Source organism: Homarus americanus, unplaced genomic scaffold, assembly GCF_018991925.1.
Source record: "Homarus americanus isolate GMGI-L3 unplaced genomic scaffold, GMGI_Hamer_2.0 scaffold4896, whole genome shotgun sequence".
Taxonomy (NCBI): domain Eukaryota; kingdom Metazoa; phylum Arthropoda; class Malacostraca; order Decapoda; family Nephropidae; genus Homarus; species Homarus americanus.
In genome coordinates, this window is record NW_024749657.1 from 4,030,612 (window position 1) to 4,047,381 (window position 16,770).

The 16,770-nt window shown below is 43.2% G+C and overlaps 1 protein-coding gene across 2 annotated transcripts in view; it reads left to right on the forward strand.

The window, feature by feature from the left end:
* Positions 1-7,632: 7,632 nt before the first annotated feature.
* LOC121853427 (carboxypeptidase B-like) overlaps positions 7,633-16,770 on the forward strand; it is a 31,091-nt gene continuing 21,953 nt past the window's right edge. Inside the window, exon 1 of one of the 2 annotated variants that reach the window (XM_042347534.1) lies at positions 7,633-7,710. Coding sequence is in view for 1 of the 2 variants with exons in the window: in XM_042347533.1 (XP_042203467.1) it covers positions 13,677-13,694 (18 nt within the window). In the remaining variant the exon portion in view is untranslated. Of the gene's footprint in view, positions 7,711-13,572; positions 13,695-16,770 lie in introns of those variants that run through there. The other variant, XM_042347533.1, reaches the window with a different exon arrangement.

Here is a 16,770-nt window from a genome sequence, read left to right on the forward strand (position 1 = left end):
GATTACAACCTGTTCGGGCGGTAGGTCTGTTACTTTGTTATAACCTTTGTTCTCCCGCGTTAGTAACTTAGAGCAAGGAACTGTAGCACCTACTATAGCGGACCAGGGATTAAACCCAGGACTCATTATGAGATGTACTTTTGTTTGGCGACTGAGGGAACAATACTTGCAGTGTTATGATGAACTTTGGAAAAATCAGAACAATGAACGGAAGTGTAGATTATGTGGTTGTTCACTCAAGCTTCCTGTTACGCTGTGTACCTCGTGTATCTTTCTGTACCTCGGTTATCAAAAGCACAATATGATCTGTTGCATGAAATTCAGTTTTTCATTGTGAACTGCACTAGGTTAGGTTAGGTTAGGTTAGTCTTCTGAAGCCTTTAACGTATTAGACTAGATTTAAAAGAGCCTTCGTGGGGTTAGATTAGGTTACGTTAGACTACAGTAGACATACGGTGGCCATCATTGGTCTTGCTAACTACGGAAAATTTTGAGTTTTAAGTGAAAAATGTTTTTGTTTTTTCTACCTTATCACGTTATTGTTTACTAGTTCTTGTTATTGTCTACCAGCACCGGAGTCTATTCGTCTCCTATCCAGGTACACTGTGGTGAGTCTCAGTGAAGTTGAGAGGACTCGTAACATCATTTCTCCTGCTTGTCATTCATGTTTTTAGCGATCATGACTTATTCAGGTTCCTGTTATCTCAAATTCCTTTGTCACGGAAGCAGAGATGGTGAGGGAGGGTGGCTGGTTGGGAGGGAGAGAAGGAAGGAAGGTGGATGGGAGAGAAGGTAGGTGGGGTGGATGATGGGAGGATGTGAAGGAGGTGTATGGTTGTGAGGGGAGAGGGGGGGAAGGATGTCATGAGACCCTTCACATGTTAACTTATCTGTTGTCAAATTACTGTCACTTACCGTCATTGTGGGAGGGACGCACACACACGCCCACACACACACAGCCTATTGCTACGTTCTCTCATGGCATATTTTTGCGTTGGCGGAAAAGTACATTTGGTTTGGTTAGGTTAGGTTAAGAGAGTCATAGATTTGGCACTTGACTATTGCGTTTATAGGTAATATATAGGAGTGCCAAGACCTGTAGTGAGAAGTACCTCAACAGTAGATGAGTGCCACACCTCGGTAAACAGTGCTACAGCCATAGGAAGACATAATAGGGGCACCATAGCCATAGGAAGACATGATAGGGGCACTGAGGCCTTGGCACTAGGTCTCTTAAGGGGAATATTTGACTCGACGATAACTTATGGTCTTGGCTGTATGTGTCTCTCTCTCTCTCTCTCTCTCTCTCTCTCTCACCACTAGTCGACACGTCACTTCCTTTCCCAGTACCTACACTTCTTTCACACTTAGGCTGACCGCGAGTGTCTAATGTCACACACTCACTCACACACACACACAAGACCTGGTTTCCTGTCCTACTTTGGGGGGAAAGTACGTGAGTGGTTTAGGCTGAGTCACTTACCAGAGGTGTATGAGTCTATGTCTGGTGAGTCACTTTTAGGGGTAGAGGAGTGGAAGAGGAAGGGAGAGGAGAGAAAGATAGAGAAGAGGTGAGGAGTGGAAGGGGAGAGAGAAGAAGTGAGGAGTGGAAGGGAAGAGAGAGAAGAGGTGAGGAGTGGAAGGGAAGAGAGAAAAGAGGTGAGGAGTGGAAGGGGAGAGAGAAGAAGTGAGGAGTGGAAGAGGTGAGGAGCGGAAGGGGAGAGAGAAGAGGTGAGGAGTGGAAGGGAAGAGAGAGAAGAGGTGAGGAGTGGAAGGGGGGACACAGAAGAAGTGAGGAGATGAGTGTAGAGGAGGAATAAGGGAGTGTAGCTATGAAAGGGAAGACAATATGCATCAGTGTATGTATCCCACCACCAATAAGAAGACACATACGGAATGAAAGGTTGATGACACATGGGCAATTGTGTCTATTATAACTCATATGTGTTACGATACTTACAGGGGAGTGTGTCTGTGTGTCACCACCACCACGACATGCAAGACCACGTGATACAGGCAGCATGTGTCACCAAGAGAAGGATACTGAACCGATAGTAAGAAGTCAGGATACATGATTCAGGTGAAGTATGTGTCACTTATTACTACCTATTACCATCCTGTAGTTGCTGAGGTGAGTTGTGTTGGTGAGACAAGGTGAGAGAGAGAGAGAGAGAGGGAGAGAGAGAGAGTGAAAGACGTAGGTATAGGGACATTATTTCTTGTTCCTTCTTCTTCTCTTTCTTCTCTTCTTTCACGTATCTTCTTCCTCCTCCTCTCTTTCCTCTTTTCCACTTGTCACATTACCAATCCTGTTCTCGCCTTTTATTTCTTATTCATTTAATCTTTTTGTCTCTTCCTCTTCCATCATTTATCATTTTTTTAACATCTGAATCATCTCTCCCGTTTTATCTCTTTTTCCCATCACCTCTTCAACCATTCCTTGTCTTTTTCCTTCTTACGTTTCTTATTCCATTTTCTCATATCTATCCCTCTTCTCCCCCTACCATTAATTTATCATATTCTTTCTTCTATCTTCCTGTTTTTCTGCCTCCCCGCTTACTTGTCCTCCACCACACGCTAACACAGGGAAGGTGTTGGGTTTTTCTCGTTTCTGGCCCGACGCTGACTTAATCCGCCCAACTGCCCCCCGATCCTGTGTTGTGTATGCACCGCTGTTTACTAATCACAAGTTCCCTGTTTATACTCTTTCCAACTGAGATCATACCTAATGGCTAATTTATTTGAACCTAAGATTTAATTATGGTTGAGTAAAATGGTGTTATTATTATACTAAGAGTAATTGATGTGGTTTCTCAAGTAAAACAGGTAAAGAAAATGCACAGAGCTTAATGTAGTCCGGTCAGGCCATTTATATCCGGGTTGTATCGGTAATGACAAGGTTACATAACAGAGAATATAATTTTTTTTTTTTTGCTTTGACGTGTTGCATATTAGTACATCTTATACAACCTGTTTAGCCTGCTTAGTAGAGTTCATTTACACCCCAGAGACTATAATGTAGTGAAGAAGTTACGTCCAATTGGTGTTTTTTGTTATTTTTAGCTGTGACAAGTCATATACAAACCAAGGTCACAGGCATTGTAACTCATAAGGTGGTTTTTAAGTATCCGGTCCCTGCAGACTAGCGCTGTGTGGAACTTAGCTTTGTATTTGTTTTATTTTATAAGGTTGAAAGCTTCCTGTTACAAATATCCTCAGTGTTTGGACAGGTGTGATGGTACAGGTGTAATTAGTATCTTACCTGGGATAGTACAGGTGTATTTAGTGTTACCTGGTGATAGTACAGGTGTAATGTGTTACCTGGTGATAGTAAAGGTGTAATTAGTGTTACCTGGTGATAGTACAGGTGTAATTAGTGTTAACTGGTGATAGCACAGGTATAATGTGTTACCTGGTGATAGCACAGGTATAATGTGTTACCTGGTGATAGCACAGGTGTAATGTGTTACCTGGTGATAGTAAAGGTGTAATTAGTGTTACCTGGGATAGTATAGGTGTAATTAGTGTTACCTGATGATAGTACAGGTGTAATTAGGGTGTTACCTGGTAATAGTACAGGTGTAATAGCAGGTGTAGTTCTGTAATACAAAGGCAAAGAATAATTCGGTAAATAAATAAGAAATACATCCTTTATTTTGTTACAGGTGTCCGTAAAGGTTAGGTTGGGTGAGTGAGTGAGTGAGGAAACATGTGTCAGTATGTGAGTGAGTGAGTGAGTGAGTAAGGCAACAGGAACAACACCACTTAACCCTCACGTCATTAGAACCACATCACTACCACCAACAATGAACCTGACACTGTGTTCCCCTCTACACGCCCTTGGTAACTGTCCCACTCCCTCTACGCGCCCTTGGTAACTGTCCCACTCCCTCTACGCGCCCTTGTTAACTGTCCCACGCCCTTGTTAACTGTCCCATCCCCTCTACACGCCCTTGGTAACTGTCCCACCCCCTCTACCCGCCCTTGGTAACTGTCCCACCCCCTCTACCCGCCCTTGGTAACTGTCCCACCCCTCTACACGCCCTTGGTAACTGCCCCACACTGTATTACCACATGGTGTTCCCCTTGACACGCCCTTGGTAGCTGCGACACACGTACACTCACCCGTCTTGAGCTCACAGCGGCACTGTTTCATGGTAGGAACATCAGAGGCTGACTTGGCAAGCGATTACGGCTGGTTACTGTCTGCCACGGGTCAGGGTTTTTTTTTATCTTGGGTTATCTAGAACGTGACCCTCTCCCCTCCCCCCAAACTCAGGGTCAGACTTTTTTTTCTAGGACTTGAGCCCTCTACACACACACACACACACACACACACACACACACACACGCTTCCGAGGGGCTGTCTCCACCTTTCAGTCACTCACCTGTGGCGTCCCCTAAGGCACCAAGATGGGACCACTATGCTTCCTTATGCTGGAAATATGTCGACGACTCCACCATTAGGATCAGTGTCAACAATTCTGCTCCCGACTATGCCGCCCTTCAGGACTTATTGAACAGTCTCCAAAACTGGGCCACCAACATCCAAGTCACCATACCAAGACCATGGTTATGCACATCAACCCCTTGTCCGACGTTGTCCCACCCCCTTCCATTACTTTAGGTCCCAACACACTCCAAGTTGTAGATTCCACTAAGCTTCTCGGCGTCACCATAGACAACAAACTAAATTGGAAACCACACGCCAGTGAAGTTGTCAAATCCTCCAATTTTCGTCTCCGCCGACTCAAGTCCCTCGGAGTTCCTGCGCCTGAGCTCCTTAGTGTTTACTTAAAATTGATACTTCCCAAGCTCACCTATGCCTCCCCTACCTGGTCTTCCTCCCTAAATACCACACAACGTAAACACCTAGAAAAAGTACAAAAGAGGGCATGCAAGATTATTCTCTCCCCTTCCTACTCCACATATCTCGGCTCTTTCTGACCATCACCACAACCTCATCTGCAAATTTGGTAAGAAGCTTCTGCACCATCCTTGACACCGGCTCCTACTGCCACCCGAGATCCCTCGTCCGAGAATTGCTGTTCCACACCACAACCGCATCCAGCCCATACAAGCACGAATTGATCGTTATAAGAACAGCCCAGTCCCAGCCATTGTAAAAATTATCAATAACTTGTAATCAACCAGTGTATTCACTCCAGTCAATCTTACTTTTTGCACTGTCACTATGTTGAAATGCCCTTAGTATGACCTTCTCCCCACCTAATTATATATATCATATTTGTATCACTTATGTTACTTGTATATTATTTGTAAATCAAGAGACCCATTCCCCAATTATGTAACTGTATATTTTCAGCCTTCCGGCTGCCATGCTCCTTCAATAAACCGTTAATTATTATTATTATTAATATTATTATTATTATTATTATTATTATTATTATTATTATTATCATTATTATTATTACACACGCACTCAAACATACACACACTGAAGACTGATGAAGTAACATCTAAACTAACCTAATATTAGTTAAGTTATACGAGGTGTACAGTGTGTGTGTGTGTCAGGAAGCAGTGATAGAGTAACCAGTGAACCTAAATAATAATTATCTACGTTGCGATTGCTGGCAGGAAATTGAACACCTGTACTGCACAACTTGTAGTCAGTCACTTTGCTTCCTCCTGCCTACACCATGTTAGGTTAGGTTAGGGCAGATTAGATTAAGGTAGACTAGGTTAGGTCAGTTTAGATCAGGTCAGGTTATGTTAGGTTAGAATAAGTTAAGTATGGATGTTTTAGGTTAAGTTTGGTTATTTTAGGTTAGATCAAGTTAGACTAGGTTAGGTTAGGTGAGCTCTGGTTTGGTTACGTTAGGTTAGGTGTGTGTCCATAATCAACACGACCCGTCTTAGACAATTAATCACCTTTAAACCGTGAGAGGTGAGGTAGTGGTCATCTCTCAGCCAGGAGTGTCTCGGCCAGGTGTACATAATAAACATTCTTCTTACACGCGAAGGTCAGGTGGTCACAGTACGCATGAGCAGTTAAGAGCCCCGTGTGTGTGTGTATGTCTTTCGTGTGTGTAGGTCTTGTGTGCGTAGTGTGTGAAGGTCTTTCGTGTGTGCAGTGTTTGTAGGTCTTTTGTGTATGCAGTGTGTGTAGGTATCGTGTGCACAATGTGTGTAGGTCTTGTGGAGGCGGGGGGGTAGATAAATGTGAATATACCAAAATCATGTGTTAAGTATTCATGGTAAGGATGGTTGTCATGGCAACACCTCTAGTTAATAGGAAGGATGGTTGTCATGGCAACAGCTCTCGTTAATAGGAAGGATGGTTGTCATGGCAACATTTCTAGTTAATAGGAAGGATGGTTGTCATGGCAACAGCTCTAGTTAATAGGAAGGATGGTTGTCATGGCAACAGCTCTCGTTAATGGGAAGGATGGTTGTCATGGCAGCATTTCTAGTTAATAGGAAGGATGGTTGTCATGGCAACAGCTCTAGTTAATAGGAAGGATGGTTGTCACGGCAACAGCTCTCGTTAATAGGAAGGATGGTTGTCATGGCAACATTTCTAGTTAATAGGAAGGATGGTTGTCATGGCAACAGCTCTAGTTAATAGGAAGGATGGTTGTCATGGTAACAGCCACACCTAACCATACTATGTTACTCACTCCAGAAAGTCTCGTTACCATTTTGTACTAAACAATATGACACAACAGACGAAGGATTTTGACAACCATACCGAGACAACAGGAGTGAGATACAGATTACATTACAATCTACCTGGTACTAATGTAGTTTAACCCTCTTGTTAAATTTCCCGAGTTAAATTATGTTAGGTGTAGTTTATAATGTTAAATTGTCTTGGTGTTTATAAGAGGACAGGTATAGTTGTAAATGATAAATTGTGTGGGGTAACTTGTGTCCTGGGGGGAAGAATAAGCGAGATACCACCACCAGGATGTAATCTTCGTCGCTCTGCCTCGATGTAAACAAACCCCCTCCTACGCCACCCTTACTCGTGTCTAATTTACTTACCATTCCTCCACTCTTACACTTATCCTCTCCATCTTCCTCTCCCACCACCGTTCTCATTTTGACCATTATTCTCTTCTTACAATTTATCTTTATTGCAGTTATTCATTTCTGTGTTATGAGGAGTGGAGAGTTTTAACACTATATAGGATCACCTGAAGATTAGACACCCTCTTTATTTTACGTGATGATTTAACCCCCTGACGTTACCTGGAGGGATTAGGTTGGGCTAGCTTAAGTTTGGTTAACCTTTACAGTAGGGGGGCGTGTTCTCTCAGCTGAATATAATCGTTTGGCATTAACCAAAATAAAATACTATGTGTTGCTGCCCTCTAAAGGATTAAATTTAATTAAGTTAGGTTAGCGTTAGGTTAAGCTACGTTAGGTTAACGTTAGGGTGTTAAATCATTAGGTGAAAGAAGCTGGGGTGCGTAATCTTCAGGTGATCCCAACATAGTGACAAGATATTTTTTTCAGTAACGAGCTGACTGCAGTAACTGGCAGCAACAAGCAGGATGACTCGAGGGAACTAGTTTCTTCAAGAATAATAAACGACCCCAAGACAGATGAGAAGGACCCGAGAGCCAGGGTGATGGTGGCTGACTGACTCTCACTACCAGGCAGCGGGTGAGGTGAGGTGAGGTGCGGCGACTTAGCTGGGAGGAGGAGCAGTGTGGTGCGAGCAGCGGGAGGACACACAAGGTACCGTACACCTCTCTTGTAGCCATTCTCTCGTGGATACCAATCATATTGTTATTTTCTGTGTTGTGTGTTTGTTACTCTTCGCTTAAGTCATATTCTCTAATGTTGGGTTTACTATAGGTATTGGCTAGAGTATTTATATGTGTATAGTGCAGTGTACTGTACGAAGTAACGCTTGATTTAACGGAAAAGTTTTGCAAAGTTTCCGCAGTGTTTTTTTTATTACTGGTTTCAACTGCATTTGGAAAACGGGTTTGCTGTTGCTTCTGGGCGGGAGGTAATGAAGGTGAATACGACAATGTATGTTATTTGTGAACCTTAAAACTTTCTTATTTTTTTATGGGAGTTAAGGTAATGTTAGTGAGACATAGTACACACACACAAGGCCATTGAGTCTTGTTTGTGTCCCGCCGCTTCACTCTGGCAGGTCTTGTCACCACTCATCACCACGGGGTATATCTTGCCCTTATAATAGGAGTCTAGTTTATATTATGTAACTATGCTGGTAACTTCTGGTTGGGGTTATTGGTGTGTTACGTCAGGCTGGGTGGAGGAACGGTGTGTGTGTGTGTGTGTGCTGAGTGATTGCCTACTCATTCATCCTCACAGGGCACGACAACCACACTGCATTCACTCACGTATTGGGAGCACCCCAACGGCAGTGTAGGGCTGTGGGTCGGTGTCACGCCTCGCTGCCTTCTTTCCTCGTTAAGGCCACAAAACCTCCTGAATCACTCTTGGAGAATCACTGCATCACTGTCGGTAATCGCTGAAGGCATGAGAGATTCTTCACGCGCCTTTAAGCTTCCTCCTTCTCTTTAATTACTGGACGTGACCACTGGCGTCGTTTAGTCTCGCTCCCCTTGAGAGTTGTCGACCGCATGTTGTCGGCAACCAAGGTAAAAATCGCCCATCGTGACCGTTCATTTGTGCCAATCTCATCGTGAGTTTCGGCGCCACTAATAAAAGCGGTCACTTGTATACCGTATCTGCCGCTTTCCAATAACGGGTTTATCTGTGTATTTCCCATGTGAAGTACGGCTCCCACGAACAAGTCACCATCTCTGTCTTCTTGTTGAACTCATGATGCCAATGTTTACCTCGAGGCTATTCAGTGCTGAGTAATGTTCACTGAAAGCAAAATCTGTCCAGTGTGACCATAAGTCTTGCATAACTTTATTGGTTCACCCGAAGATTACCTCCCCCCTCCCCCCCCCCACCCTCATTTTATTTCACCCTTATGTTACCTGGAGGAGTTAGGTTAGGTTAACATTAGGTGTGTTCAACCATCAGGTAAAATTAGCTGGAGGGCTAATCTTCAGGTGATCCGCAGTATTAAACCAAATGATTGAAATGTTAATCCAAGCCGGGCGAGTTTTCTCTTAAGATAATATACACAGTTATAGTTTACTCTATTAACTAGACTGTATTAAGGTTACAGCAGACAGGACATTACTGTAGTTACATACTGTCGCTTTAGGTACATTGTATACGGTCTATGTACATTATATACCTGGATTGTCTATGTACATGTTGAACTGTATACCTGCATTGTTTACATATATGCTGAATCAATGTACACTTAGTCTGACGATTTTACCTAATATCTATCACTGCCAGTTAATGTGGGGAGGTATGGTGGTGTGGTGTGGTGTGGTGTGGCAACTCATGGTGTGGTGTGGATTTTAAACAACAACAGGTGTATCACAACAGGTGCACTGACGCGAGACTTAAATAACACACGTAAGATGAAAAATGGTCTATCCGTGTGTACCTCAGGCAGGGCTAGATAGATGGCTAGATAGAGGAATGGATAGATATATATATAGGAATGGTAGATAGATGCAGAAAGGTAGATGGGAAAGGATTAGCAGGTAAATATATGTAAACGAGAGAGAGAGAGAGAGAGGACCACCACTTCATGGTCTTATCAAGAGGAAGAGAGATAAGATTACTCGTCTGTCTGTCCGTCCGTCCGTCCGTCCGTCCGTCTGTATGGATGGATGAGTTACCACAAACACACTTTTACGCTGACTATTTACATCATCCACTTCCGCCGCTCACTCATACAGACCTCATTCAATATTACGGTACTTTCCTTTTCACTCCTCGTTCAATTTACCTTCTACCGTCCTTCACTTCTGTTGATGGTTGTGTTACTGTGTCGTTCTTCCCTCGGTTATCGGTACCGTCTATTACTAACGCTTATTTGTTGACACACTTCCTCATTTTCACACTTGTTTCATCTCATGTGCATTTAGGTTCACCTTGTGTGTGTGTGTGTGTGTGTGTGTTATCCATTATTTTATTTATATCCCATGGCGGAGTATCAGCTTCCCAGGGAGTGTTGTAAAATCGGCACACGCACACACACGCACGCACATAAAACCAGTGTTAGTACATCTTCTATACATTGTGTCACCACCACCACCACCACTACTACTACTACTACTACTACTACTACTACTTTTTTTTTACGTGGCCTCAGCCTCCCCCAATAGCCACACCTTCGCCGCCATTTTATTACCTTAATATTAAATATCCTAATACATAAGTAGCTATCCTATCTGTGTTGAATTAGTTGAGCCGCAGATCTATGCGGCATTCTACTACTACTACTACTACTACTACTACTACTACTACTACAACTACTACTGGGGGTGAAGAGTGTATAGCTGTTTCAAAATTTCGAGTTTCCCGGAAAATTAATCACCCTAATGCCAACCTAATCCAATCCAATTTAGCTTAATCCAACCATCCTAATCCACCCCATTCTAACCCAACCCAGGTAGCTTTAGGTTAGGTTAGGTTAAGTTAATCTTCAGGTGATGAAATATCCCGGATCATAGTGACGTGTGTGTGTGCAGTGATACACATTATGGAGAAAGAGTGTGTGTACTTGATGATTACACACACACACACACACACACACACACACACACACACACACAAACGTTGAGTCACCAGAAGCTTTCCCAAGACGAGGCGTTAATGAGGGTGTCGTGGGTGGCAGGTGACGTCTCTCTGCAGTTATTGACCCTCTGTTTAACGGACTATACGGAGAGGAGAGTCCGTTATATCGAGGGACTGTTATGTATGAAGCCTGTATTTAACGGTCTATACGGCGAGGAGAGTCCGTTATATCGAGGGACTCGTATATGAAGCCTCTATTTAACGGACTATACGGAGAGGAGAGTTCGTTATATCGAGGGACTGTTATGTATGAAGCCTGTATTTAACGGTCTATACGGAGAGGAGAGTCCGTTATATCGAGGGACTCATATATGAAGCCTCTATTTAACGGACTATACGGAGAGGAGAGTCCGTTATATCGAGGGACTGTTATGTATGAAGCCTCTATTTAACGGACTATACGGAGGAGAGTCGTTATATCGAGGGACTGTTATATATGAAGCCTCTATTTAACGGACTATACGGAGAGGAGAATCCGTTATATGGAGGGACTGTTATATATGAAGCCTCTATTTAACGGACTATACGGAGAGGAGAATCCGTTATATGGAGGGACTGTTATATATGAAGCCTCTATTTAACGGACTATACGAAGAGGAGAATTTGTTATATGGAGGGACTTATATATGAAGCCTCTATTTAACGGACTATACGGAGAGGAGAGTACGTATTATCGAGGGACGTTCCTATTTTCAATGACATTTTAGAATATATTATCTAGACCATTTAATTCAATCTATCCTCAAACTTTTATCCTGGTGTTGACATTATCACCCATATCCGGCCAGCCAACCAATCACCGACGTCAGAGCTCATAACGTCATCGCCCGCCATATTTGATTTCCCCGCCAGCCAACCAATCACCGACGTCAGAGCTCATAACGTCATCGCCCGCCATATTTGATTTCCCCGCCTCCACCTAGATATAACTAGGGAGAGCTTGAGGTGACCTGAATAGTATAATTAAGAGTATAGGGGAGGGAAGAGTCACGGGGTGTATATATATATGAAGAGTTATCATTATCTCCGCTTTATAACTTTCATCTTGGAAAGTTCAGGAAAGTTTGAATGTGTGTCATGGAACCTTTTATTATTTTTTTTATTAAGTCCACCGTCGTTTTGAAGAGCAGGTGAGTGCCTGGTGTGTTCTGAGAATGCCATTATTTCTGAAGTTGGAAGAGTCAGGTGGTTGTGGGGTGGGGATATTTCTGTCGTGTGTGTGTGTGTGTGTGTTTAGGTGAGTGTTTGTTTGGATACGTAAGTGTTTAAGCGAGTGTGTGAGTGAGATTGAGGGAATGATTTAGTGCTTGAGCGAGTGTATGCAGTGTATGTATGAAAGAGTGTTTGAGTGAGTGGGTGTGTGTTTGAGTGAGTGTTTGGGTGAGCATATGAGTGACTGCTTGAGTGAGTGTCTGAATCAGTAACAAGAATAACTACCATTAATATTTGATAGTTAAAAAAATCATAACTTAATACTCATTCAGTAACACCTGTTTGAGGCTAATTAGATGTTTAGGACAGGTAAGATACGGACCTACCCACCTACCTGAGCTATGACGTAGTATACAGTAGTAGTAGTGGTAGTAGTAGTAGTAGTAGTAGTAGCCAGGGAGGGAAAGTGTAAACATGACGGGATTGCCACACACACACACACAGGTCACCCAAGCGTACTAACATTATTACTACTTAACCTTACCTAACCCAGCCCAATCGTACCCTATCCTAACTCTAAGCTAACACTATCCCCCTAACCCTCCCCCTTACCCCCTAACCCCCTCACCTACCCCCCCAGAGAGCGTTAGAGTGTTTAATTAATCAGGTGGGCGGATATTTCGCCAACCGGACATTTCGTCATGGGGAAATTCATGACTGTGTTTTATTTATTAAATTTATATAATATTGTGTTTACTATGGAGACTATGAAGCCATGGTTAGGTCAGGTTAGGTTAGGTTTAGTTAAGTTAGGTTTTGTTAGGTTAGGTTAGGTTAGTTAAATTGTCCTAGAACCGTTTAATCATCAAGTGAAATAAGCTGAGGGCGGGGTGGCTATTCTTCAGGTGATACGAACCTTATGTCGGCAGTCCTACAGCTGTAACAGGAGGTGTGTGTGTGTGTGAGTGAAAGTCCGAGCATAACGGAACTACTCATTGACTCACTCCAACGGCCTTGAGTCAATAACTTTCTCTCTTCTTTCTAAACAACACTAAAGATCATTTTCTATTTAACGTATTGGTTAAATTATATAGACGTGTTTTGAGTCGCTTGGGTTAATAAGTGAAATGTTAGTTGGTGGTAGTGGTTGGGTGGAGAAAGTGTTAACAGAACGCTGGCTAGAGAGAGTTGGGGAGGTGGTGGGGAGAAGGGGAGGTGTATGGTTAGGGGTGGAGATGTGAGGGAGGGGGACGAGGTGTGTAGGAGATGTGGGGGAGGGGTGAGATGGATACTCGCCAACACACATCAGGTATGGCCTCCGGTGAACGAGATTCCAATGAACTAGTGTGTTGATTTTGGTTCGGTTTGGTTAGGTGTACTGTCTCAATGTTGCTCGTGTAGTGACAGAATGTACCATGCGTTGACTGATAATGAACCATGCGTTGACTGACAATGAACCATGCGTTGACTGACAATGAACCATGCGTTGACTGACAATGAACCATGCGTTGACTGATAATGAACCATGCGTTGACTGATAATGAACCATGCGTTGACTGACAATGAACCATGCGTTGACTGACAATGAACCATGCGTTGACTGATAATGAACCAAGCAACGCGGTAATGTCGGCGACCATCTCTTAACTTACACCGGAAACGCATCGAGATAAAGAGACGCGTACTATAATGCGCACCAACACATCCTGACGATAAACTTTACTCAGTTGTCACGTAATGCAGTGAATTTAATTTTGTTAGTTTGCTCTTAACTTTAGATGATGGTAGACGCGTTGTGTTAAAATAAGAATTAACCTTTTAACTTCCTCGGTGGCTGAAATATGAAAAATGGCTGGAATGTAAGTAGAAAAATTACCGGATTATTGGTTTATTTAAATGTTTATTGTTTAGTAAGATATTAATGATGTTGAAATATTTGAGTATTGTAAGAAACTAGAGAGTGAATGTTAATGTTTGTTTTAGATAGATAGATTACATTGATTCATATTACCAAATTATACAATGCAGGTGTACAAACAAAACACAAGCGGTGAAAATATACAAACCACACATAAACGGTTGCAAGTATGTAAACAATGGTAAACAGTAAGGTAATATAACCGAGGAAGATGTTAACTGTGTATTTCCATTGAGTCGCTAGTAAACAAGTGGTGGTGTGGTGTAGTGTCAGCTGTGTGCTTGGGTGGGATAAATGTTGTTTGTTGTTATCATCTGTAAGGCGAGTGTAAACAAACTTGGGGGGGGGGGGTGGTAGTGACGTGTGTGTGATCACCTGTTGGGAAGAAAGGTGAGAGAGAGAGAGAGAGACAGAGAGCCATTCTAGTGCCACTGACGTCACCCTTATAATCTCCTCCCACTGCCCCCCTCCCCCTCCCCCAGGTTCTACAGCCTGTCAGAAGTGGTGAACGTCTCTCGATAAGGAGTGAGTGGGTGGGGAGGGAGGGAGTGGATGGAGAGGGAGGGAGTGAGTGGGTTGGTGGAGAGGGGGAAGAAGATTAGAGGGTGGGTGGAGTGGATGGAGTGGAGGTGGAAGAATTGTAGTTAAGAAAGAGGAATTGGGATAACATGATGGAGAGTAGGAGGGGAGATGGTTGATTAGGAACAGATGGAATGGGTATATGGTCATAAGGGATAGAGAGGGTGGGAAGATGATGAAGGAGGAAGAGGAAGAGAAGGTGGAATGGGAGGAAGAGGAACTGGGATGGTGCATTACACTGTGGTACTCATATCCTGGGAGCACATGATGCGGGTGTGTGTGTGTGTGTGTCTGAGTGTGTGAATGAGTTAGGAAGTGTGTGTGTGTGTGTGTGTGTGTTAAGTTGTGTGTCTGAGTGTGTGAGTGAGTTAGAAAGTGTGTGTGTGTGCGTGTGGTTACGTTCCCTCCCTCTCTATCAGCTGGTATTTACGTCAGGGAGGAAAGGGGGGGGGTCGCTTGGGGGGGTGTGTGGTTGGGGGAGGGAATTACCAGCCAGAAGTCGTTATCAGTGTGTAGGTTGTGGGGAAGTAGTATGGTAGTTGTGGTTGTGGGTGGTGGATGATGGTTGTAGTGAGGTTTGTGAATAGTTGTGGTAGATGGTTATAATAGTGGCGGAGGATTGTGGTAGTGGTGGATGGTTGTAGTATTAGTAATAACAGTATACATCCCAGCACAGTATTTCCCTTCACCGTTAACTGCACATCCCAGCCGAGTACTTTCTTCACCGTTAACAGTACACATCCCAGTCCAGTATTTCCCTTCACCGTTAACAGTACATATCCCAGTCCAGTATTTCCCTTCACCGTTAATAGTACACATCCCAGCACAGTATTTCCCCTCACCGTTAACAGTACACATCCCAGTCCAGTATTTCCCTTCACCGTTAACTACACATCCCAGCCGAGTACTTTCTTCACCGTTAACAGTACACATCCCAGTCCAGTATTTCCCTTCACCGTTAACAGTACACATCCCAGCACAGTATTTCCCTTCACCGTTAACAGTACACATCCCAGCACAGTATTTCCCCTTACCGTTAACAGTACTGTTAGTGACCCACCTGATGTAATCTCAAGTTTTTATCAACGCTCTTTGTTTCCACTTTCTTCTTCCTCTGTTTATTCTCCTCCTTCTGTCGCTTTCTAATTCTTTTCTCTTCCACGCTGTTCTTTGATTCGTTCTCCGTTTTCTAAGTGATTCGGTCTGCGTTTTCTAAGTGATTCGTTTTCTGTATTCTATGAGTGACTCGTGTTATTGTTTTTATTAACATAACTATATTTAATTTTGTTTTATAATTTGACTTGCATTAAATAGATCACCGAGGTTAATAACTTTTTAATTAGTTAGGTTATTGATAGGTTAGATTTGGTTAGGCTACAAATTTTGCTGTAGTTAGTTCGTTAGGTTAGGATAGGTTACGAGTTTTACTGTAGTTTTGTAAGGTCGGTTCAATAGATAGTATTGTAAATTTAATATCAATGAATATCTTGATACAGTACTTCCCAGATGCTGTAATCTCTGGGTTACAAAATGACGATACAGATACAGTTTTACCCCGTTGTTGTTGTGATGGTGACAATAACACTTGCTTACAACATTCAGTTAACACAAGGTTATAGAATTCCTCGCTGTCATCATCATCATCATCACCGTTTAACAGCCATTGGTTATGTAATATCTACATCTCTATATGTACACAATGTATCTATGGTATATATCTAGCAAGAGAGAGAGAGAGAGAGAGAGAGAGAGAGAGAGAGAGAGAGAGCACATCTGGTTATAATTAAGAGAGGTTGTGGGTAGCGACACAGACCGTGAAGGCGGCTTAGCTTATGTGAGTGGCAACACACACACGCACACACACATTGGTATATCTGTCATCTTTATCGTGACGAGTTAGCTTACAAGTGATGAAAAAACGCGGCCATTATTCTCCCCTGAGGCATAAGAGGCGGTTGCAGTCTCTCTATCTATCACCGTTTATCCTTATTTATCTATCTACCTATCAGCGTTTGTCTTTATATATCTATCTATCTATCAGCGTTTGTCTTTATCTATCTATCTATTACCCTTTGTCTATATGTCTATTTGTCGTGTACAGTGTCTATCAGTCTTGTGTTGGTGGGTTATGTGTGTGTGTGTGTGTGTGTGTGTGTGTGTGTGTGTGTGGTGGGGTTATGTGTGTGTGTGTGTGTGTGTGTGTGTGTGTGTGTGTGTGTGTGTGTGTGTGTGTGTGTGTGTGTGTGTGTGTTCAGCAGGGGACAGACAAACACACACTATGAACGTGCCTCGTAGCCATCAAGTTCAGGGTTATAGAGGGTGGAAGGTCATTGCCAACACTTGCTACCACCATGTCCTGTAACACTTGCTACCATCACACGTCCTGCAACTTTTGCTACTACCCACGTCCTGCCAACGCTTGCTACCATCACGTCCTG